This window comes from Denticeps clupeoides, chromosome 18 (assembly GCF_900700375.1).
Source record: "Denticeps clupeoides chromosome 18, fDenClu1.1, whole genome shotgun sequence".
Taxonomy (NCBI): domain Eukaryota; kingdom Metazoa; phylum Chordata; class Actinopteri; order Clupeiformes; family Denticipitidae; genus Denticeps; species Denticeps clupeoides.
This window is the reverse complement of record NC_041724.1, coordinates 4,254,084-4,278,023: the sequence shown is the minus strand read 5'-3', so window position 1 is coordinate 4,278,023 and position 23,940 is coordinate 4,254,084. Positions and strand designations below refer to the sequence as shown.

The 23,940-nt window shown below is 47.9% G+C and overlaps 4 protein-coding genes across 5 annotated transcripts in view; 3 read left to right on the top strand and 1 right to left on the bottom strand.

Annotated features, from left to right (window-relative positions):
- The first annotated feature begins 195 nt into the window (after nt 1-195).
- polr1a (RNA polymerase I subunit A) lies at nt 196-11,373 on the top strand. Of its 2 annotated transcripts, XM_028959538.1 has the most exons (34): nt 196-381; nt 630-834; nt 915-1,064; nt 1,155-1,265; nt 1,348-1,433; nt 1,509-1,624; nt 2,610-2,702; nt 2,792-2,897; nt 2,988-3,150; nt 3,333-3,503; nt 3,757-3,879; nt 3,992-4,219; nt 4,301-4,555; nt 4,766-4,957; nt 5,163-5,312; nt 5,513-5,696; nt 5,793-5,875; nt 6,003-6,161; nt 6,372-6,470; nt 6,742-6,894; nt 6,996-7,078; nt 7,326-7,491; nt 7,569-7,796; nt 7,886-8,091; nt 8,699-8,866; nt 8,962-9,097; nt 9,175-9,335; nt 9,433-9,571; nt 9,660-9,770; nt 10,023-10,271; nt 10,360-10,560; nt 10,653-10,770; nt 10,897-11,061; nt 11,170-11,373. In XM_028959538.1, the coding sequence occupies exons 1-34, from the start codon at nt 305-307 to the stop codon at nt 11,268-11,270; spliced, it is 5,136 nt and encodes a 1,711-aa protein (XP_028815371.1). In that variant the 5' UTR covers nt 196-304; the 3' UTR covers nt 11,271-11,373. The 2 variants fall into 2 exon arrangements, with proteins under 2 accessions (XP_028815371.1, XP_028815370.1); XM_028959537.1 differs by having other exon boundaries at nt 2,792-3,150.
- A 115-nt stretch (nt 11,374-11,488) lies between these two features.
- mrnip (MRN complex interacting protein) lies at nt 11,489-15,225 on the top strand. Its single transcript, XM_028959658.1, has 7 exons — nt 11,489-11,593; nt 11,969-12,028; nt 12,166-12,263; nt 12,848-12,911; nt 13,882-14,018; nt 14,180-14,273; nt 14,418-15,225. Exons 1-7 carry the CDS (start codon nt 11,534-11,536, stop codon nt 15,018-15,020), a joined length of 1,116 nt encoding a protein of 371 aa, XP_028815491.1. The 5' UTR covers nt 11,489-11,533; the 3' UTR covers nt 15,021-15,225.
- Nucleotides 15,085-19,408, bottom strand: sqstm1 (sequestosome 1). Its single transcript, XM_028959640.1, has 8 exons — nt 18,168-19,408; nt 17,365-17,460; nt 16,689-16,972; nt 16,446-16,602; nt 16,272-16,361; nt 16,013-16,188; nt 15,721-15,919; nt 15,085-15,632 (listed from the first exon to the last, which is right to left on the bottom strand). Exons 1-8 carry the CDS (start codon nt 18,448-18,450, stop codon nt 15,472-15,474), a joined length of 1,446 nt encoding a protein of 481 aa, XP_028815473.1. The 5' UTR covers nt 18,451-19,408; the 3' UTR covers nt 15,085-15,471.
- Nucleotides 19,409-22,298: 2,890 nt separating this feature from the next.
- The window catches only part of mgat4b (alpha-1,3-mannosyl-glycoprotein 4-beta-N-acetylglucosaminyltransferase B), an 85,646-nt gene continuing 84,004 nt past the window's right edge, over nt 22,299-23,940 (top strand). Inside the window, exon 1 of the mRNA XM_028959638.1 lies at nt 22,299-22,593. Within this exon, the coding sequence (XP_028815471.1) occupies nt 22,497-22,593 (97 nt within the window). The 5' untranslated portion in view covers nt 22,299-22,496. The remainder of the gene's footprint in view (nt 22,594-23,940) is intronic.

Below are 23,940 nucleotides of genomic sequence, written 5' to 3'. Positions count from 1 at the left end.
GATGTGTAAAATACCATGTTCATTATTTTTGTCCGATGATCGTATAATAATATTCTTATACGGTATTGTGTATGTTTATAATCTAAAGAACTGTGGGTATTTTTTACTGTGCTGTGAAACGTTGTTGTCCTGTGAATAATTACGTGGTTTGTCCAGCGCCCCCTCCTCCGCGCCGCAGTGGTTCGTCCCGCCGCGTCCCACGTGTCGCGGAGTCCGGTGCCGCCGCGTGTCCGCACGAAGCAAAACATGAACTCTTGAGTTGAGTTATTAAGCGTTATAGTGTGCTTGTTGTTAGCACTCGGCTATGCTTTTTAATAAGGACCTGCCATGGAGGCGACTGGAGGGCGTGTCGTTCGGCCTGTACTCCTCCAGCGAGATCAGGTCAGTTCGGCCGCCGTTGCGCTTTTAGCTTTTTCACTTTCACATTTACAGCATTTATCAGACGTCCTCCTCCAGAGCGACTTACAGTCGTTACAGTAGTTACAGGGACAGTCTGGAGACACTCAGGGTTAAGTGTCTTGCTCAGGGACACAATGGTAGTAATCGGGATTTGAACCTGGGTCTTCTGGTTCATAGGCGAGTGTGTCACCCATTAGGCGACTAACACCCGCCCGCCCGCTTCCTTGCAGGAGGCTGAGCGTGAAGGCAATCACGAACCCGCAGATCCTCGACAGCGTTGGCAACGCGGCTCCCAGCGGCCTGTACGACCTGGCGCTCGGCCCCACCGACCACAAGGAGGCGTGCGCCACCTGCAGTCAGGGCTTCAACAACTGTCCCGGGCACCTGGGACACGTCGAGCTGCCCCTGCCCGTCTTCAACCCTTTATTCTTCGACGTAGGTGCACCCCCGCCCTTGGGTCGCCCTCGAGTCTTGATCATTGCCGGGGGAACTTTAATAACTTTCACTCTCCCCAGAAACTCTACCTGATCGTCCGGGGCTCCTGCTTGTCCTGCCACACGCTGACCTGTCCCAGGGCAGCCATTCAGCTGCTGCTCCACCAGCTGAAGCTGGTCGACGTCGGGGCCCTGAAGGAGGTCTATGAAGTAGAGAACGTCCTTGGCCAGGTAAGAGCTACACTCGGTGATGTGATGTTTTTATTATAATTATCATTATTGACATTCATATATTTTTTTGCACACCTCACTTTGGTGTAGTACCTGGAATCGAATGGAAAAGCTACTGGTGTTGAAATACAAGAGGTTCTGGAGGAGTTCTGTGCTCCGTTTCTGAAGGACAAGCATGGCGACAGGGACCGCGGTTCACCAGTAAGGACTTGTGGCCGGTTTGTCTTTATTTTAATCTGCCACTGCGTTGCATTGGACTGACGTTTGCCTCCTCTGGGACTAGGTTAAGCATCTCTGTGAGAAAAAAAGTTCCCTCGTGTCCAGTTTCTGGAAGGTTCACATGAGCGCCAGGAAATGCCCGAACTGCAGGTGCGAGTCCCAACCGTCACGCACGTCCCGCTGACGGATGTCACCTGATGTAACTTCTCGTGTCGTTCGCAACAGGGCCGGTAGAGCTTTCGTACGCAGGGAGCACAACAGCAAGCTGATCGTCATGCGAGACATGGCCGCGCCAAAAGGTCCCATTGGTCTCACCAAAGGTCACAACGACATGGCTCAAGGTGGGTGACATTTTCACACCATATTTGAGATTCTTGTTTTTATACAACATTGTGCAAAAGGCTTTAGGCAGTCGTGAAACTAATTCAAGGCTTTTCATCTTCCCAGCAGTAACTTTGCATTTGTTCAGGAATCACTTGACATTATTCATTATATGCCATCTGAAATCCCAAAAAATCTAGATCCAAAAAAACGTTTTGCTCCGGCAGGTTTTTACAGTTCTACCAAATTATGGAAGCCATGGATGGGACCTTGTTAAATATAGTACAGCAGGATATTTAAGCGGGGGTTTGGCTGTGTGAAATTATAGAATTTGTTCATTGTTTGGCCATTTGCCTCTAATGATCAGGGCAGTGGTGGCTTGGCGGTTAATGAAGCGGTCTCGTAACTGAAAGGGTTAAGGTCCCCTATTATGATTTTTTTTTTTTGCTTTTATATCGATCTTAGTGTTCCCCTAATACTGTATCTGAGGTCTCTTTCTGAATTTCAGCTGTGGTGCAGAATCCCAGGACGCGCCATTTCAGTGTCTGTAGCTTTAAATGCTAATGAGGAGAGAGGTGGGATGAGGAGTAGAGCGGCCTATAGAAGTTGAGTAGGTGGATATAATGTTTTAGGGGAGGGGTTGGAAATTCTCTGTCTGGACAAAGCGTGAGAAACGGGAGGTAACAAATTCCAGATCCTCTGAATGGCGAAGCAGAATGACCAAACAACTCTTTACACCTATCAACATTTCTAGCCACTGCAGGACCATAGACAGGCTGGGGGAACTCGTATTAATGTTAAATAATCTCACAGAGTGAAATTGTCATAATAGGGGACCTTTAAAATCCCAAACAGTCTAGGTGTCCCAACACACTGCTCCCCGGGCGCCTTTCATAGCGGCCCACTGCTCACTAAGGATCATGGGTTAAATGCAGAGGACGCTGCTGTGCTGTTCTGTGTGTTACAATCACTTTCACTTCACTGATAAAAAACAAATATCTTCAGTTGCTTCATCAGATGACCCTCTGCTTGGCAAACGTGGATACCTGACTCCCAGCTTAGCCAAGGAACACATCATACAATTATGGGGAAAAGAAGGTAAACCCTCAACATTTTCATTTCAAATACACATTTGTGGTGATTTGGTTTCCTTCTGACTGGTCTATTGCTTTGTAATTTGTCGGCAGGGTTCTTCCTGAACCATCTCTTCTCGGGATTGGACACGTGCAGCTCTGATAAGGACTTCAAACCAGATATGTTCTTTTTAGATATTTTAGTGGTCCCACCATGCAGGTTAGCATTCCACTCTTCTTGTAATAGCTGGAAGAAATTGGATTTCTTTTCTTGCATTTTTCCGCCTCTCCTAAACCCACATGATTCCAGGTATCGCCCCATAAACCGCCTGGGGGACCAGATGTTCACCAACGGCCAGACGGTGAACCTGCAGATGGTGATGAAAGACAGCGTGATTATTCAGAAGCTGCTGGCACTCATTGCTGCAGAAAAAGCAAAGGAAATTGAGGACACCGGAGCAGAAATGGACAAGGTAGAGGAAACCAAACCTTCTGAAATTTAATTTTGTTATTGTTTTGTTAGTTATTTGTCTTGTATAGGACCACAAAATGTTCAGACATCGTATTCTCAGTTTACACTATTATGTCGATGTATGTGTATTGTGTGTGTCTATATATATATTTTTATTGTGTTTTATTTATTTATTTGGTTTAGGAAGCTGAGGAGTCTAACCAGAAGGACCAGACTTTTTTATTTGGGATCCCCGGTCAGACCCTCACTGACAAGCTGTACCACGTCTGGACCCAGCTGCAGAGCCACGTCAACATTGTGTTCGACAGCGACATGGATAAACTGATGACCGAGAAGTATCCAGGGATTCGTCAGGTACTTTTATTTAGCGATTCCGATTTTCATGAATCTTTAAAATGTATTATTATTATTATAAATTAATCAAGAGAACCCAGCCATTAGGGATGCATGCTTGGGTAAATGGGGAGGGTCACATTTTTTCCAGCTCAATTGTGCAGACATCCAGATAGGCTGATCCTCCGTGGTGACCCTTAACGGGAGAAGCCGAACGAAGAAGAATAAAATAAATTAATGAAGAGATCACGCTCTTTATTTTTTTCTTCCCCAGCTGTTGGAGAAGAAGGACGGCCTGTTCAGGAAGCACATGATGGGCAAACGCGTGGACTACGCAGCACGCTCCGTCATCTGTCCTGACATGTATATCGGGATCCATGAGATCGGAATTCCAATGGTGAGCATTCGAAATCACTGCCTCCAAAATCTCAGTCGGCGTGTCTTCCATTGGATTTATTAATTACATATATTACATACATTTATTAATTCCATAATTTTTTTTTTTTTAGGTGTTCGCGACCAAGTTGACCTATCCTCAACCTGTAACCCCATGGAATGTGAAGGAGCTTCGGCAAGCAGTGCTGAACGGACCCAACGTCCACCCGGGCGCTTCCATGGTGATCAACGAGGATGGCTCTCGCACCATCCTCAGCAGCACCAACCTCACCCAGAGGGAGGCCATCGGCAAGCAGCTGCTCACCCCCAGCACTGGGCAGCACAAGATGCCAATGAAGATCGTAAGGACGAGATATTCTGTTAATCATGTGACATGACAGTAGTCGCTAACCAGGTGTTCCTTGCTCTCCTGTTGTCTTCAGGTCAATCGGCACATAAAGAATGGAGACGTCCTCCTCCTGAACCGGCAGCCAACCCTGCACCGGCCCTCCATCCAAGCCCACTGTGCCCGGATCCTGCCTGGCGAGAAGGTTCTGAGGCTGCACTACGCAAACTGCAAGGCCTACAATGCCGACTTCGACGGGGACGAGATGAATGCTCACTTCCCCCAGAGCGAGCTCGGCCGGGCAGAGGCCTACAACCTCGTCAGCACAGACCAGCAGTACCTGGTGCCCAAGGTGAGGGACCTTTAGTCTTAGGTTATCTTGTATAATAATACTACAAGAAAAAAAACAGAATGTCCTGTAATATTTTAACTCATTGTTTTAATATTAAATTTAAAATGAACCAGGGTTAAAAAAAATTGATTGGATTGGGACACAAAATATGCTATACTTAAAGAATCACGCTTATGTTTCCTCGTGGCTGATTTGCCACGGTCTTTCCAGGACGGGAAGCCTCTGGCTGGCCTCATCCAGGACCACATGGTGTCAGGCACCAGCATGACCATCCGGGACTGCTTCTTCACCAAAGACCAGTACACTGAGCTGGTGTACCGGGGTCTCACCGACAAAGTGGGTCGAGTTAAGCTGCTTCCACCAGCCATCTTCAAGCCCCACCAACTGTGGACTGGCAAACAGGTCTGTATTTGCTACACAACATTGCATTTTAAAAATCTAGTTAATTAGAAAATGAAAATATGGAATTAGATATTATCCCTATTGATCTTACAGGTCCGCAATATGAGGAGGAGATTTTTTACTTTTATATCCATACTTGAAAATAATATTGCAGGCAAGAATGGTTTCTTTCACATGGTAAACTTATGATCTGACTTTCATTCAGGCTGTTTCCACCCTACTGATGAACGTCATCCCTGAAAACCACGTCCCTATAAACCTAACGGGCAAAGCAAAGATCCCCAGCAAAGCCTGGGTGAAAGCCTGGCCACGCCCAGTGCCGGGGTATCAGTCCGACGCGATGTGTGACTCCCAGGTAGCTCAGCAGTAATCACACCCAGCACCTTATTTCAAATATTCAATTTAAGTCCCCTTCTGATAAATATCTTAAACGTCTTATAGTCAGTACGTGATTGGTGGTAAATGGTTACCTTGACTTTTTTTTTTTTTTTTTTTTGGTATCAAAATTTTGAGCTTGTGTATGCAAATCTCTGACGGCGGTGTGCCGCTGTACAGGTTGTCATCCGGCAGGGGGAGCTGTTGGTCGGCGTGTTGGACAAGGCCCACTACGGCAGCTCTGCATACGGCCTGGTGCACTGCTGCTACGAGCTGTACGGCGGAGAAACCAGCGGCAAGCTGCTCAGCTGTCTGGCTCGATTGTTCACTGCATACCTTCAGCTTTACCACGGGTTCACAATGGGTGAGATGCTTTTTTTTTTCTTCTCAATTTTAACCCAACAAGTGGTGCTTTACCTTGTTAAAAGTTTAATAGAAGCTAACTTAGTGTATTTTGTAGGTGTCGAGGACATCCTAGTGAAGCCTGGAGCCAACAAAAAAAGAAAGAAGATCATTGAAGAGTCTGTGAAGTGTGGGACCAAGGTAAATAAACTCCTGTATGAGAAAACGTCTGTACTCAACTTTCATTCTGCCAGGTAACGTAAATGGCACTAGAGGCAACACCAGGGGAACGCTTGACTGTACGCCCTTGTCCAATTCTGTAACCCAGGCCCTTCAGGCGGCCTTTGGCCTGTCCGCCACGGCTGCCGAGAGCGAGGCCCGGGATCGCTGGCAGGATGCCCACCTGAACCCAGATCAGAGAGATTTTAACATGGTCGACCTCAAGTTCAAAGAGGAAGTCAACCAAGTCAACAACAACATTAACAAGGTATAAGGGCTGTTCACATTGGTCTTAAGTCACTGAAACTGATTTCAGTACGTCGACTTTGCTGTAAGCACACACAAATTTAAAATAAGTTTAATTAATAACACTTGATTCAGAATATAATCAGTCCTGCTAATTCTGTTAAGATAGATATGAAAATACAAAGTTTAGAAGCCCGCTTAGCACCATACAATGTTGTTGCTGGTACTGTAGGTATGCATGCCTCTGGGCCTTCATCGACCTTTCCCTGAGAACAACCTTCAGCTGATGGTCCAGTCTGGCGCCAAGGGCTCTACTGTCAACACCATGCAGGTATGTAACTATTATGGATGTTGGAATTTTACATTTTTTTTTATTGATAGTCACAGTTAATTTATAATTATAATATTATATGACAGACTGGACCATTGCATTGCCTGTGTACCATGTTTGCACTTTAACTAGCCAGTTTATCTGTCGCACACATGCACTTTGTCGGTATGTAACTTTGTTTAAATGTTAGCTGTAGCAATCGGTTCCAGATTGTTACGTTGTTACGTTTCACTATGTACTGTTTAAATTGGACATTATTCTCCATCTGCAGATCTCCTGCCTGCTGGGTCAGATTGAGCTGGAGGGACGACGCCCTCCTCTAATGCCTTCTGGGAAATCACTTCCCTGCTTTCAACCCTACGACAGCTCACCTCGCTCTGGCGGCTTTGTATCAGGAAGGTTCCTGACAGGGATCAAGCCTCCTGTAGGTTCTGCGTTCCTGCTGCAATGCTGACTGCGCTGTTTATCAGCAGTGTAACTCAACCATGATCCAATTGCATTTTTTTTATGATGATTATGATACAGGAGTTCTTCTTCCACTGCATGGCTGGTCGTGAAGGTCTTGTGGACACGGCTGTAAAAACCAGTCGCTCTGGATACCTGCAGAGGTGAGTCTCACTTTCACTTCCAGGTTCACCTTTGAGTTTGTTAATCGTTAAACCATTTAGATTCCCCTACTATATGGGGAAAAAAAAGCAGCTAAAATACCACCAGTGTCCAAAAGGTGTATTGCACTGCAGCAGATGAACAATGAAGAAATTACCTCCGCTAGTGGGACAAAGTTTTAGAAAATTGGAAACATGGTTTGGGGTGGTTTTTCGGCACGATTTTATGATTTGATGGAACTCGTTTTAGATGTGTGATTAAGCACTTGGAAGGCCTGGTGGTGCAGTATGATCTGACCGTGAGAGACAGCGACGGCAGTGTGGTGCAGTTCCTCTACGGGGAAGATGGCCTGGACATCCCCAAGACCCAGTTTCTGCAGCCAAGGCAGTTTCCCTTCATTGAAGACAACTATGAGGTATGATGGGGACATTTCAGAGGCATTCTGGAAACATGGGAGTGATTGGTTCTAAATGAATACGTAAAAATTTGTAGGTCATCCGAAAATCCAAATGCCTGGATGAGGTTCTTTCTAAAATGGACTCCAGTGTCACGTCCAAGCATTTCAGAGCAATCAAGAAGTGGAAGGCGAAGCGGGACAACGTGTCCCCCAGGGAGGGTGCCTTCCTGCTCTTCTCACAGAAGAAACTGCCCAAGATGAAAGCGGCGAGTCAGGGAGCCATGGAGAGTCTGACCAACGGCAGAGAAGCAGTCAGCCAGCAGGTGGAACATCCAAAATCACGTGCGCATTCAGTCTTAATTTTTATTAGTTATGTTGACATTTATAGATGGTTGTTTGAATGTCTCATCAGCTAACCGAGCGCTGGTTGTCGCTGGATGAGCCCAACCGCTTGAAGTACGTGAAGAAGTCAACCCGATGTCCAGACCCGTGTCTGGCCGTGCACCGACCTGACATCTCCTTCGGCTCAGTGTCCGAGACTTTCGACTCCATAGTGGAGTCCTACCTCACCCAGTCCCAGGATCTCAATGGGGACCCCAGAGACATCGATACGGACAGGTGGGTGTGCAGAAATCTAAATAAAACCATAACTCAGTGTACTGAAGGTACACATAATTTAAGAGAATGTCACTGTAAATCAGACAAAGGGGGAAGTCACTGTACATAAATTATGAATGCAATAAAACAAGCACACTGAAAACTGTTCTAGCCAGAGGGAACCACGTCTGTGACCAAGATATTCATGCAGAAAGACTATCAGTGCTGTTATTAAAGAATTCAGACTGGGTGAATCGGAAAACACATTCAGTGGACACCCCCATTTCTCACCACGTGTGTGTATATTACATTTGGAACTGTGAGCTCTATAACATTTTAAAATGTTTCTAATGTCTATATTGTCTCTTATCTTTGTAACATCTTTTCAGAAAGTTTTATGATCTGGTGGAACACATTGTTTCTGCTTTTTGGACGTTGTATCAGAGGAAATTATTTAAATTTCCTTTTACATCAGGGGTCAGTTTACCATTCATGGATTAAGCCCAGTCACAGGTTACATTTGTTCAATTTTTTTCAAGCAGTGTCTTTTATGGACTATATGGACGTACATGCTGATAAAGTGATTTCATTTCGGTTTAAATCCTATGTTTTGTGTGTGGCTCTCCAGGCTTAGGGATCTCCTGCAGTTCAAGTGGCAGCGCTCCCTCTGTGACCCTGGAGAGGCCGTCGGGCTGCTGGCGGCTCAGAGCATCGGAGAGCCGTCCACCCAGATGACCCTCAACACCTTCCACTTTGCCGGCAGAGGCGAGATGAACGTCACCCTGGGTATCCCCAGGTACTGGCCATGTCTCTGTTAGACGAAGGTACCAATCCTTAATCATTTTGTTCTACTTGTGCTAATCTGTTGGTGGATTCGTCCGTACTCCACAGGTTGCGTGAAATCCTGATGATAGCCAGCGCCAACATCAAGACTCCCATGATGAGCGTTCCAGTGCGGAACACAAAAAAGGCCATGAAGCGAGTGAAGACGCTGAGAAAACAGCTGACTCGGGTGTGCCTGTCAGAGGTGGGTGGCCATAGCTGTGTGAGGAAGGATTCCCGGATTTTATTCTTCCCCTGTCTTACACTGGATCATGGCCACAGGTTCTCCACAAGGTAGACGTGGTGGAGACCCTCCAAGTGGAGGGAAGACTGAGGCAGAAGACTCGAATGTTCAAGGTCACCTTCCACTTCTTGCCTCCAGAGCGCTACCAACAGGATAAGCTGCTCACCCCACAGAAGATCCTGCATTTTATGGAGAACAGGTGAACTGCAGCATCTTGAAGCTCACGTCCATGGCTTATTTATGCTGGTTGTGTTCACACTACGTTGCATCTCTGCTGCTTTTTTTTTTTTTTTTAGGTTCTTTCGCATGCTGATAGAGGCCATTAAGAAGCTAAGTGTTAAATTAGCATCCATCAATTCAGTAGAAACGCGCAAGGCGACACGCAGAGACGAGGACCAGGACGGCGCCGAGGCTGGTGCAGCTGGTGCTGGACAGGTGAAGATTCAGACTGACATGAACATGCAGACTGGCAGCTTCATTTAATATTGGTACTGAATTTGGTTCTGCACATCTGAAACTACAGGATGATGGTGAGGCCAATGGAGAGGAAGATCAGAAGGTCGTGGACGATGTGGCGGATGAGGGAGACGCTGATGCGTCAGATGCAAAGATGAAAGAAAGGCAGCAGGAAGAGGTGGCGGGAGGGTTTTTTTTACCATTTTATTGTTGTTTTATTTTTCTTATTAATTTTCAGGTTTTTTTGTTTCATTTTAGTACCAAGATTCATTGTCTGTCTTTCTAGATTTTTGTTTTGTTATTGTACTTGATCTAACTTGTTTTAGTATTTTATATTGTTCTTCCATCTCTCGCTCTCTCTCTCTCTCTATTATATTAACATATATAGATATATTAATAAAGCTGCTGCTCTTTCTGAACTATGCAATAGGTGGATTATGAGAGTGAAGAAGGTGAAGAAGAAGAGGACGAAGAGGTGGTGATTGAGGAGAGAAACGATGAGCAAGATCCTGAGGAGGAGGATGGCAAGACCCCCCAGCCAGCTAGTCTGGACACTCCCAAGAGTGAGGAACCATGCCAGTCAGAGGTGCAGGGTGATGCGAGGGTGAATGTGGTGCTGGGACTCAGCCAGAATATTGAAGGCTACAGATACGACCCAGAACATGGCCTCTGGTGTGAGGTATTGTTCTAAAATATCTTGAATAATGAAATGAATATCTGTACCTGTAATTGTGTGTCTGTGATAAGAAACCACATCTTCTGACCAGGTAATCCTCGCCCTCCCGGTCACCAAAGTGCACTTTGACCTCACGTCCCTGGTAGTGACCCAGGCCCAGAATGCAGTCATCATGGAGACCAGTGGGGTCACACGGTGCCTTCTGAATGAAGTCACCATGAAGGATGGCACAAAGGAGCTGGTGCTCAATACTGAGGGAATCAACCTGCCAGAGATGTTTAAACATGGCGATGTGAGTGTGTGCTAATTTATTAGATGAAATGCATTATGGTTATTAATTAAATTTAGAAATAAAACTTTTTTTTTTTTTCCCCTTTTCTGCAGATTCTCAACTTGAATCGTTTGTATTCAAACCAAATCCATGCCATGGCTGCCACGTATGGCATTGAAGTGGCTTTGCGTGTGATTGAAAAGGAAATCAAGGATGTTTTTGCTGTATATGGTAAATGTGCCATCGTGTAATGTCTGTTCTCTCTGTGTGCAAAAAAACAATGGTGGCCTGGTTATCACCACTGTATAAATATTCGTGCCAAGCGCAAGTAAAATAGTGTTTGACCGATTCGTGCAGGTATTGAAGTGGACCCCCGGCACCTGTCCTTGGTGGCAGACTACATGTGCTTTGAGGGCACATACAAGCCCCTCAACCGTTACGGCATCCAGTCCAACTCTTCCCCCCTGCAGCAGATGACTTTTGAGACCAGCTTCAAGTTCCTTAAGGAGGCCACGATGTTGGGTAATCCTCCGATTACACATTTGGGGTTACTCTTGATTCTGGAAATTGCTTTAAATTTAGCCTTTGCGATGAGCTTATCTTTTTTTTTTTTTTATTAACTTTTAACAGGCTCCCATGATAAGCTGAATTCTCCCTCTGCATGCCTCGTGGTTGGCAAAGTTGTCAAAGGAGGAACAGGACTCTTTGATTTAAAGCAGCCGATGCAGTAACACCACCGCTGAGTGGTCTCTTCATTAAAAAATATTTTTGTACGTGCTGAAATTTTGCTTTGTTGAAGATATGTCAAATGGAAATAAAGAAATTTATGGACAAGCGTGTACTTTTGAAATTCTAAAAAAAAAATGATAAAATTTGCAAATGTCGTCGGACGCTCTGGACGCAGACGGAAACGACGACCTTTGACCCGGAAGCAGGGTTCGGTGTTGTCGGGCGCCGTTTTCAAATTGCACGGCGCGTTCAATCCTTGTCGAACATGGTTCAGGAATTTCACGTTCTGCGATGCTTCTCTTGTGAAACGTTCCAAGTCCAGCAGGTACGTCGAGTCATCACGGCAAGCGTGGGAACTGTGGAAATGATTCAATGCCGCTGTCTTGGCCCCTCGGTGGTGGAATGAACTTCGCCTTGAGGTCAGAACAGTTCAGTTAATGAGTATTTTCAAACGGCAGCTCAAGACCTTCCTCTTTAGAGAATATTTAGATTAACTTGTAACCTTCTTATTGTCTGACTTCTGTATAGAGACTACAACAGAGTGAATAAAAAGATTGTATTCATAGTTGGGGGTCCTAGTCAATAAGAATTGATCACTTCATTGCTGGTAACATGGAAGCACGTTGTAAGTCGCTCTGGATAAGGTCGTCTGCCAAATGCATTAAATGTAAATGTGTTTCGATCTGCCCCGTGACGTCAGGTGAAGAAAAGCAAAAAATGGAGCTGCAAAATGTGCGGGGAAAAGCAGTCGGCGGTCAAGGTAAACATGGTGGATGGAGGGATGTGGGCGTTAAGGCTTTGTGTCGAATTCGATTAGGATTGTCGTAAATCCGACAAGCTTGAGGATTTCTGTTTGTTTGCTTTTTTTTTTGTTGTTGAATGAATGAATTAATGAAGGAATACGGGCGCGGCACCGGCGCAGACTGCCGACGACACGTCCAGAAGCTCAACAGCCTGAGAGGAGGCATCCTGGCGGAGCAGGACCACAAAGCCTGGTCAGGAGGCTCATAGTTTGCCACAAATGATTAATCTCATTTTTTTTTCTGCGAAGTTCCGCCCGGGGGCGCTAGAGTACTGAAAACACGTCGTGAACCTTGGTACAAAAATTTTAAATGTGCCATGTGAAGTGAAGTGATTGTCACTTGTGATACACAGCAGCACAGCACACAGTGACATTTGCCCTCTGCATTTAACCCATCACCCTGAGTGAGCAGTGGGCGGCCATGACAGGCGCCCGGGGAGCAGTGTGTGGGGACGGTGCTTTGCTCAGTGGCACCTTGGCGGATCGGGATTCGAACCAGCAACCCTCTGATTACACTAGGCCACCACTGCCCCAGAAACAACTCGTGTCAGATTTGTCTGCCTCTCGTCCAGTGAGGGGGCAGTATATCACCAGGATTTGAAACCTTGCACGCTTTAGCTGATTGTGAATAAGAAGGCCAACGATGACTGCTGACATGGGCGTGTACGAGAGAGGGAGAGTGATTGCATCTAAGGAATGTTGTTGGTTGAGCTGTGAGGTGTGGCGAATGCCGGTTCAGGATGAGTCTTGGTGACTGAAATGATTTTGTTTTTCAAGGGAAGACAGTGTCGGACGTGACGACATCCAAGCGGAACCAGCGCTCTGTAATGAATCCCAAGTGGTATGTACAGAACTCATACATCTGGATGTGTCGCACTGCGTTAGACTCAATTATGTTATAATCTCCCCGAGGGGTCATTTTGGTTCACGACCACGGCTGTCAGCAAACACATACCAAATCACATTAAAACACAAGGTGATAAATAAGGCATGTTGTGGAATTTCCCTTCTTTTATTTACAGCAGATGCCTGGCCCTTTCTATTAAAGAGACACGGCTCTGCATAGGGAATTGGAACCCGGCCTTTTCTGTTCACATAGTCCACAGGAGTTTCCAAAACCACGTGGAAAGTAATGCGCTGTACCGGGTCATGGGGTCCGGAGGCTTGTGGACAAATACGAGGTCCCGGAGCCAGACGCTTGCAGCAAAGGCTCGCGAGACCCCTACAAAAATTACACATGACAATTTAAGCATGACTTAAGATGAACTGGGCTTCCCAAACCCAAGTTTTCGTGCAGTGATGATTAAAAGGCCACATCTATGTTAGACGTTAGAGAAGAATAATCTTCTTCCAATCACACTAAAGTTACCAAACTGGATCCAAATCAGCTGCTTAATCCAGGATCATTACAGGGGTGGGCCATTTATATGGATACACCTTAATAAAATGGGAATGTTTGGTGACATTGAACACATTTTATAAGTGGTCAGAAACTTGTAAATAACTCATGAAAGAATAAAGTTACGTTAAAAGCACACCATTGTTTTTCTTGTGAAATTACCATTTGATGTCACATGATGTCTCTTCCCATTGAAAAAACAAAAGTTGGATCCAATGGCCGACTTCAAAATGGTCACCACCCCTCTTGAAAAGTTTGCCCCCTCACATACACTAATGTGCCACAAACAGGACGTTAATATCACCAACCATTCCCATTTTATTAAGGAGTATCCATATAAATGGCCCACCCTGTACATCAGGTTAGTCTTTTATCTGTTTTATACAATTATTATTATTTTTTTTTTTTGCAGGGTGAGGTTGCCAGCGGGACTAGCCGCTGGGACAAATATCTAGAGAAGGAAGATGGGCGTCCGCCAAAAGAGGATGACGCGGACGAGGAAGACTGTTACACCGAGAGCAGGCGGTTCAGCAACCGGAGGAACGGCAGGTTGTCCTTTTTATTTGCAGATACTGAAATATGGCTTGTCAGTCAACTGTTACCTACATAACTTTGTCCTAAATACTTTGGTGGTAAAGGGGGAACTGGACCTCAGAGTTAATCCTAAAGCGAGTGGCGAAACGCAGCTAATCTGCACTTTTCTTCAACAGAAAGAGAGAGAGAAACAGCCGCAAACAAAGAGCCTTTGGTGAGGACAAGGATGTGAGTGTTCGTCAATGGAAAACTGGGAGGCCGGCATCAGAGGTACCACATTTACACACGTGTACCCCCTTTTTTTTTTTTTTTTTTTTTTTTTTTGGCTGGACGTGTGTAATTGAAGCCGTCGTTACGAAAGGCGTGTTGCCACAATCTGACCCAGATCTTTTATCACTTTGTTCCACTGCACAGGCACATTTTTCATCAAATGGCCAGTCAGTAGACCCGCCATCGTTCTCCGGCTCAGGAAACGTCGCCGCAGCCGCCTTCCTCGAGCACAGACGTGGTGTGGCGTCAGAAGCAGACTGTGGCCGACCCTCCCGTCCGGATGCTCTCGGACCTCGACCGCCGTTACCCGCCGGTAGAAACCAGGAACCCTGGAATTACCAGAGTCTGTCCAAGAGCTCCAAGTGGGCCAAGTTCCTGGCCACGCCTTCTGGTGGCGAAGAGGTGGAAGACGACGCCCGGATGGATTTGCCTGGGCGTGTGTGCGTTACTTCGGGAGCTCCCAACACAGAGGGCCCTGAAGGCCACGCCCACAGCGAGACAGGTGATGGCGGTGGGCTGTCTGGTATAGTTCCTGTTTTGGGGAGCTGCAGCGGTGTTTTGGGGAGGCTCGTGTCCACCGCCGCCCTGTGTGAATTTGACGGCCAGGAGCATGAAGCGCAGCGTCCTGCCGTGACCTCCCTGACACCAGCAGTCTGTCAGCAGCCTCCTCCCATCAAACGACCACGCCCCTCCTTCACGTCCAACGCGCTGTTTCAAACTGATGAGGACTTTGATGAAAACATTTAATTATCTTTGAACCTACTGAATTTGCATAATTATTCATCTTTATGAATAACACGTTACAACATGGTTATAATGCAGAACTATTTTATTTTGGTTAGACAAGGAAGAAACATCTTTGCACGAAGATATGAAATAAATCCCTTACCATAATTCTGACAATAAAACCACATGCTTCTAACATGTTCGTTAAATAAACATATATATTATATTTTGTGTATGGAATGTTAATGATTTCTAATGACATAACATATAACAGCCTTCAACAGAACAAAAGTTTAGCAATGCGGCGTATAATGAAAGGTCATGGCTGTATTTGCCGGCCGAGCTGCGTATTTTATTGCCAGAGCGATGACAGGGATTGGCTACAGAAAGTGAAAAGGCAGGTTCGGTGAAGGCCGGGGTCAGGCGCTAATTATCGGCTACGCTCCCGCTCCCCCGCGGCCCAGTTCCACGTCTACTTCTGCGGACCGGGAGCCTTGGAGTACTGGATGGTGTCCAGCGCCGCCCCGATGTCGAAGTCCTTGGTGTGAAGCAGGCGGGTCAGCCAGCCACCCTCGTCGGTGAAGCCCATGGACAGCATCTGGGACAGGGACTCCACGAGTCGAGGGTCCGCATCTGGCGGCGAAAGACATTTTGTTTTCAGTAACCGATTAATTCGTGTGGCGTTTCGGCACCCGGCGAGCGAGAGGCCAACAGGCCGCACCTTGAGGCAGGTGTGGGTAGAGGGCCGCCTCGCGCAGACCCGTGGGCCCCTGGCTGGAGGCGGTGTCGAGGGGACGCGGTTCCGCCGGCACCTCCATCTCTTCCTCCAGCCTCAGGGACTGTAGCTCCCCGGTGGACGGGTCCACCTCTTTGGAGCTGAGATGGGTCCACTCTTCATCACTTCCTTGGTCCTTCTGAGGCTGCAAGGCAGAAATCTGGATCGGTCACACGCACACTTTATTTTGTATGGTTACGTGAATTCGTTTTATTCCAGAGGCGGGTGTGTTGAGCACCTTTGCCCCCTCGCTGGCGCTGCCGTGATCTTTGTCGGTCCCTCTGGCAACCAGACCTCCGCCGCCGCCAGAGCTGCGGTCGCTTTGAGCACTTTGAGGGTCCCCTGCAGCAGAGGGCGTCGGGGTCACTTTGGCCCGCCTTCCCTCGTGCTCGACGTCAATATCCACATCTATGCCTGCAAAAGATGTCATGTCAAACATGCAAAGTCTCCCGGTGTCCCGCCCCCCAGGGAGTGTTCCTAAAGACGCGGGGACGTACCGAGAGGGCTGAGCATGGCGGCGACTTCTTCGCCGATGTTCTTGAGGTATTCCATGTTGGCCTGAGCCGAAGCTGCAGAGGCTGTAGCTCCTGTAAGATGGGCGGCATGGAAATGTCAACCTCAAAGCAAAGGCTTCAATTAACCTGGCTGCATGGGGTGAGACGGCTCCTCACCGGTGTCCATCGGGTTGTCTTCAGCAGCCTCTTGACTCTTCTGGGAGGCAGAGGTGCACCCGGATGGTCCAGGCTGGTTCTGTGCCTGGGCCTGGGCCTGGGCTCCAGCCCACATGCAGTGCCTCATCTTGCGCATCCACTTCCCACGAGGGAACCACTGTTGAGAGGAGCAGAAATGACTTTCGTGCACAAACCACCACACTCCGTTCAGAGAAGGTCGGGTAGAAATGCAGGGGGACCCACCTCAAAGGGGTTCACAGGGAATGGAATAAGCTGAAAGGAATGCTCTTTGTGGATCCCCTTGGTCTGGCAGGTGGTGCAGAGGTCATAGTCGGGGCACACGGTGCACTTGAAGCGGGTCCCGGCCACGGGGCCCTCGCATCCATCACAGGTCACGCCGGGGTGCACCAGGGGAACGTGGTGGGGGGAAACAGGGGGCGGGCCCATGTGGGGGGGTCCGGGTGGAGGAGGGAAAGTGAATCCTGGGAAGCCATGGGCGGGGAAGTCTCGGCGATGCTCCTTCCTCTCTGGAAGGAAAATAAATAAATAAAAATGTACATAGTTCCGCAGATGTCCTTATCCAGAGCAATCTTGTGCCTTGTGTAAATCATAGGTGCAGTGGTGGCCACTGAGATCCTCTTGATGAAGTGAAAGTGATTGTCATTGAGATACACTGCAGCACAGCACACGGTGACACAACGAAAAATGTGTCCTCTGCTTTTAGCCATCACCCTTGGTGAGCAATGGGCAGCCATGACAGGCGCAGTGTGTGGGGACACTAAGGGTGATGGTTAAATACAGAGGACGCATTTCGCTGCGTCACAATGACAAATCACTTTCACGTGACTTACAATTAGTAGTCACAGGGACGGTTGCCCTGGAGGAGGTGATTTAGGCGCACATTTGAGTACAAGCTCACCCTTGATGAAGAGACGGAGAGTGCCCTCCTTCACCTCGGACAGTCCCATCATTAGTTCGTCATCAGAAGAGAACGCGATCATGTCACCATCTTCATCTGTGCAGTGACACAAACATAAATTCCACGATTTTATATAAAATTAACATTTCAGGGTTAAGAGACAAAACTGATCAGGAGTCCAGTCCAGTCGTTGTTTGTGTTGTAAATTTTTACATTTACCAGACACCCTCATCCAGAGCGACTTACAGTCAGTAGTTACAGGGACAGTCCCCCCCTGGAGACACTCAGGGTTAAGTGTCATGCTCAGGAACACAGTGGTAGTAAGTGGGATTTGAACCTTGGTCTTCTGGTTCATAGGCGAGTGTGTTACCCACTAGGCTACTAACACCCATAAATGACTGCGGTGGCTGGTGGACCGCGATCAGTCTCGGGTTTTAGTGCAATGACGCTGATTATTAATTATCAGGAGACACTTTTACAACCCAATAAATCTGGCCACACTCACCCTAGTTGTTTCTAACTTTGTCAAGGACTTCTTTTCTTCTAATTCGTATTGAATTATTTTCTGGAACCGGGTCGATCCTAAAATGTCTTTTTTTTTGTAGTAGTAGGAGTAAAACGCGCACAACTCCGACAATCGCTTGGAATTGTCCCCAGGCGGTCACCCTATATCTCGGTGCGTCACTTTTTCCGCACAACACAACCCCGCGGCTTCAGCCCCGCACCCCAGACTGTGCGTCACCCGCTCCCGACGCCAAGCGACCAGAGACACGTCGTGCGACAAGAGGGCGCAAAATCGTCACCTTTGTAGAACATCTGAAACGGGACGTTGCGCAGCGCGCCGAACACGTCCGTCACCTTCCCCTTCAGATACTCGTAGCTGGCCGACACGTCCTGGTCCACGGCGAAGCGGCGGATCTCCTTGTGACAGTTGTCCTTGCCCAGCAGGTAGGCCTTCACGGTCATGGACATGGTGGCGCAGTTGGCTAATGTTGCCCGGAGTGAGACGCTGGCTCGGCGGACGTCGCTCGGTCGAGGTGGCCGCGGCTCGCAGCGTTGTGGGGAAGCCGTCGCCAGCCGCCGCATTTATACCAGGACGGGGGGAGAGAGAGAGAGAGAGAGAGAGAGAGAGAGAGAGAGAGAGAGAGAGAGAGAGCGGGGGAAGTCCCCGCCCCCGCAACGGCGTGTAAACAAAGGGGCGGGGCCAGGCCCCGAGCAATGACAAAGCACTTTCCGTAGCATGAGCCCCTAATCGTTTTATAATAAAAACCAACATCATGCGGTGACAATGGCCGTTCCCCCACAAATTAGAACGCTACACACACGCATAATATTTCTGCCTTAAAAAGAAAAACCGTGGGCCTGTAATCCTTAAACCAACCATGTGTCAAAGCCCACTTTGTCAGAAATAAGGACATGTAAAAACCCACTTCCACTCCCTAAATTACAATTTCAAAAAAAGTTGTTCATATTTCATTATACTTTGTCGGAGACCCTGAGAGAAATCAAACGATAGCTCGTATAATTTGTAGAGTTTATAATATAAAACCTTAATCGTACAGATCAAATTATGCTCGTTTTTAGTTAGTGAGTTAGTTAGTTAAGTTCTCACCCCTGGCCGACTGATCACAACGACCCAAAGCTCGGAAGAGTGACTAAACCAAATTCAATCGAGTGTAGTATTTGTTCATGGGAGGTAAGTTGAGGCCTTTTGTTGTGTTTAGGAAATTCGATGTAGGATTTAAACCTACAAGGAACTTGGAAAAGTTTCATGCGACTTAATTTCATTGAATTGAACAGAGTTCGTGGCCACCTGAGCTCAATTGCTGACGGTCCCGCATTCGGCGGAAAGCCGTCACTTAAAACAGCTGCGCGCTAAATAAAAAATACAGATTTTATGAACCGGAATACAGCGCGATGTCGGCTGTGGCGCTGGAGAAACTTGCGTTCTCACGCCGCGTTCCAGAAGGCGCTGGAAACGCCGCGTCACGTACGAAGCGACGCTCACCTGACCGTGAGTCATCTGGGTCACGTGACGCCGGTGCTCCGCGGGCCACGTGACTCCGCAGGCGGCGACGCTCCGAGAGTCGAGATGATGAAAGCAGAGGACAGAGCAGATTTGTGCTTCGCTGGCTTGCTTATGCGTGTGCTCGTTATTTCTTGTTAAATGTTGCATGTTTGTTGTCATGTTTCTGTACAGATCTCGATATTCTGCGTTGTTTACTATGTGGAGTGTGTGTGTGTACGTCACCCAACAACAAATTTATATTACGATCAGTCGTACATTTACATTTACAGCATTCATCAGACGCCCTTATCCAGAGCGACTTACAATCAGTATTTACAGGGACAGTCTCCCTGGAGCAACTCAGGGTTAAGTGTCTTGCTCAGGGACACAATGGTAGTAAGTGGGATTCGAACCCGGGTCTTCTGGTTCATAGGCGAGTGTGTTACCCACTAGGCTACTACCACCCCGCCTACATATACATATAGTACATATAGTACGTTGAACATCCAGCATGGGAGCAGACAAAGACAAAGCCCTTAATATGATTCAATTAACGTACTGTACAGGCCAAAAGTTTGGACACGCCTTCTTGACCATTTACGTTGGTAGATTCTCACTGAAGGCATCAAAACTATGAATGAACACACGTGGAGTTATATACTTAACAAAAAAAGGTGAAATAGCTGAAAACATGTTTTATATTCTAGTTTCTTTGCTCTGATTACTGCTTTGCACACTCTTGGCATTCTGTCGAAGAGCTTCAAGAGGTCGTCACCTGAAATGCTTCTCCAACAGTCTTGAAGGAGTTCCCAGAGGTGTTTAGCACTTGTTGGCCCCTTTACCTTCACTCTGTGGTTCAAACCATCTGGATTGGGTTCAGGTCCGGTGACTGTGGAGGTCGGGTCTCCACTTTTTGTTAAGTACATAACTCCACATGTGTTCATTCATAGTTTTGATGCCTTCAGTGAGAATCTACCAACGTAAACGGTCATGAAAATTAAGAAAACACATTGAATGAGAAGGTGTCCAAACTTTTGGCCTGCACTATATGTATGAGTTTATCAAGGACGTTTACTGTAATTATATGTTAATTGTACAGTATATATTTTGTCTCAAGCCCCAACACCAACAGTTGAAATCAAAATGACTGTTAATTTAACAAAACATCATGTCAAATATTGACTTACCTAAACTGTTTATTGCAGAATTTCCTTATATTCATGAAACAATGACATCATGTGTGTAGAGAAATATACTCTCCTATTGTCCTCTGAGTAACAATAAAATACTGTTCTTAATCTGTAGACTTTTGCTAGCATGAGATCATTCATTACTTTACAGAGTTGGGAGAGGCATCAACATTATTGATTTTTTTTTCACTTTTTAATCATATGAATTCACAGGTAAATTATTAAAATAAACCCGCAGGTAGTAATAATTTTGTCATATGAGCCACTAGATGGCACTATAGTTTCACTAATTAAGGTTGGTCAAAGTTGTCTATTAGGTCATCTTCATGACCACTTTTTTTAGGACAATGGTACACAGACACCAGAGGCCGCATTAACATCCAGAATATGTGATGAATGCATAGTTCTAATCCATAAATCAAAAACAAAACACTTCCCAGTTTGCTTTACCACCAATTATCAAGCAGTTGAAAACCATCAACCGTGTTTCCAGGTTTGGACAATCAATTTGTTTACCACCTTAAATCAGAAGCAGTCATATTTTGCGAGAAGTCAGACTGTGCGGATTAATGCAATCTGCAGAACAATCATTAATCACTTATGCTCAATAAATACGACACGCACACTGTGAAGATACCGCGGTGACGTTTGATCTGTCGAGCGTTGATCAGTGCCATCTGTGGCCTGTTGTTGAGAGGGAGATGGCACCTTGCTGCAGGTGATGGTAATGTCTCCTCGACAGGTGTGGGACGGTGTTGAATTTGCTTACGGCTGCAGTGACAGAAAACCTCTGCACCTGTGCTGTTTTACACAGACTGACAGGCACCAGCAGGATTTTATATATATATATATTGTGATTGTCATTGTGAAACACTGCAGCACAGCACATGGTGACACAACGAAATGTGTCCTCTGCTTTTAACTATAACCCTTAGTGACAGTGGGCAGCCATGACAGGCGCCCGGGGACGGTGCTTAGTGGCACCTCAGTGGCGGATCGAGATTCGAACCGGCAACCTTCTTATTACGGGGCCACTTCCTAAACCGCTAGGCCAATACTGACCCTATAGACATACGCCACCAACACAACAAACTGCACATCATAAAAACAAGTAAACTACATTTAATCAGCAGACCCGGTGTGTTGTTTTCCTTCGCCGTGCACATGTATGAAATGAGAGAGAGAGAGCGGGAGAGGGAGAGAGAGAGAGCAGGAGAGAGAGAGAGCGCAGGAGAGGGAGAGAGAGAGCGGGAGAAGGAGAGAGAGAAGGAGAGGGAGAGAGAGAGCAGGAGAGGAAGAGGGAGAGAGAGCAGGAGAGGGAGAGAGAGCAGGAGAGGGAGAGAGAGCAGGAGAGGGAGAGAGAGCAGGAGGGAGAGAGAGAGAGAGGGCAGGAGAGGAAGAGGGAGAGAGAGCAGGAGAGGGAGAGAGAGAGCAGGAGAGGGAGAGAGAGAGAGCAGGAGAGGGAGAGCAGGAGAGGGAGAGAGAGCAGGAGAGGGAGAGAGAAAGCAGGAGAGGGAGAGCAGGAGAGGGAGAGACAGAGCAGGAGAGGGAGAGAGAGAGCAGGAGAGGGAGAGACAAAGCAGGAGAGAGAGAGAGGGGGAGAGAGAGAGGGAGAGCACAGGAGAGGGAGAGAGAGAGAGCAGGAGAGAGAGAGAGAGAGAGAGAGAGAGCGCAGGAGAGAGCGAGAGAGAGAGCGGGAGAGGGCAGGAGAGGGAGAGAGAGAAAGCAGGAGAGAGAGAGAGCGCAGGAGAGGGAGAGAGAGAGCGGGATAGAGAGAGAGAGCAGCAGAGGGAGAGAGCGGGAGAGAGAGCAGGAGAGAGAGAGAGAGGGGCCGGTCCGACTCTCCCCTCCCCGCGACTCCGCGCTCAGTACCCAGCCCGCACAGCGGCACCGCCACCCGCGCGCGGTCCGGTCATGAGCCCGGCGCTCCGGAGATGAGGCTCAGAAATGGCACCTTCCTGACGGTCTTCTTGTTCGGACTATGCGGACTAATCTCGCTGTCCTGGTACACGGCGTTCAGCAGCTCCAAAGGTAAAAAATAACCTGCCGCCGGCTCGTGGGTCCACCTCTACGCGTTTTTAAAAATGATTATTATCGTGATAATTATGACGCGGCGTCGGTGTCATTCCGCCGTCCCTCCTCCCCCGGAACCCCGGCGACCGTGTCCGTGCGAGGCAGGGGCTTGTGGGAGTGATTCGTGTGGTGTGTTCATTTCGCCAGGTGTCGGGCCGCCTCACCACGGCCCCTGTTTACTTCATTTCACCAGAAACGCCGCTTTGTGTTTTATTCTGTGGTGAAATGTACTTGCTGCACAGTAGATGGGGGTAAAGTTTCTCTCTTCCGACCGCATTCATGTGTATAATAAACACCGGACGGTCCACTGAAAGATGGACGTTTTTGAGGTGTGAGGTCAGAGGTCAAGAGCGCGGGGTCACCTGCGTAGACCATCCCTGCACCTGCGCGTGTCTTGGTCCCCGCCAGGTATGCACCCCTCGTGTACCTGTCCCACCCCCCCGGTCCCCGCTGCCTCCGTCTGCCCGCCATGCTAATGAACTGTGGCGCGGGGAGCGGCGGCCGCGGGGCTTTGATTAATTCAGTCTGGGCGAGGCTGCGACGGGGACCCGGGAGCTTAATGGTGACGGGGAGGGGCCGTGAGGGCAGGTGGACGAAGTGGATGTGCCAGTGATGAGTGATGATGGGGAGGAACGGATCCCGCAGACGTGTTCCGCGTTACGCCGCAGCAATCCCATACTCGGCACCTCAGTAATTAGCAGTCGAGCCCAACGAGCAATAAATCCATCAGGCAGGAATGGCGGCAGTCGCCGGGACGTCGCGGCCTACGGACGTTGAGGTCGAGCGGGGTCGAGGGCCTTTAATTCGGAAAAAAAAAAAACGGTTCTCGCTGCACCAGGGCCAGCGGCGACAGAATTCTGGTCGTCCTTTAAACTCATTACGTGGATTCCAGGGGCCACGCCGCACAGACACGCGAAATAAACCCGCAAACCGGAATTTGCCAATCGGTATTTAATAGTCCCTCCCAGTTTCAGCCAGGAGGCCAGTGCACTTAGTCGGTGAGTTTTACGGTTTCTCCGCCGTAAAAAGGGAGTGACTCTTCGGCGTAAAAAAAAAAAAAAAGTACCAACTTGCTGAAGTTGTTTGTGGACCCGGGCCTCCTCGGGGCGGGTTCGACCCGCGAGACGCCGAACGCCGCGCGTAGTCAGCGGCGTCATTCACAGAGGTCTCGTTCCTTCACCCGAGATGGAAAAGAGACGGCGCTGTTAAACCGCGGCTCCCTTTCTTTTCTTTTCCTTTTTTTTTTTTTTTTTTTTTCCTGGAGAACGAAGGCAGGCGCCGTATCGTGTGGCCCCCCCACCCATC

Bases quoted from the DNA above. Each gene is read 5' to 3' on its own strand.
- polr1a (XM_028959537.1), top strand. From the start codon at position 305: ATGCTTTTTAATAAGGACCTGCCATGGAGGCGACTGGAGGGCGTGTCG. The intron at 2,703-2,791 runs GTAAACCCTCAA...ATTTGTCGGCAG, and splicing joins ACAATTATGGGGAAAAGAAG to GGTTCTTCCTGAACCATCTC. The intron at 6,895-6,995 runs GTAGGTTCTGCG...ATTATGATACAG, and splicing joins TGACAGGGATCAAGCCTCCT to GAGTTCTTCTTCCACTGCAT.
- mrnip (XM_028959658.1), top strand. From the start codon at position 11,534: ATGGTTCAGGAATTTCACGTTCTGCGATGCTTCTCTTGTGAAACGTTC. The intron at 12,029-12,165 runs GTAAACATGGTG...GAATTAATGAAG, and splicing joins AAAAGCAGTCGGCGGTCAAG to GAATACGGGCGCGGCACCGG. The intron at 14,019-14,179 runs GTTGTCCTTTTT...TTTCTTCAACAG, and splicing joins AGCAACCGGAGGAACGGCAG to AAAGAGAGAGAGAAACAGCC.
- sqstm1 (XM_028959640.1), bottom strand. From the start codon at position 18,450: ATGCGGCGGCTGGCGACGGCTTCCCCACAACGCTGCGAGCCGCGGCCA. The intron at 16,973-17,364 runs GTGAGCTTGTAC...TTTTCCTTCCAG, and splicing joins TCTCCGTCTCTTCATCAAGG to AGAGGAAGGAGCATCGCCGA. The intron at 15,920-16,012 runs GTGCTCAACACA...TCTGCCTTGCAG, and splicing joins GCGCCAGCGAGGGGGCAAAG to CCTCAGAAGGACCAAGGAAG.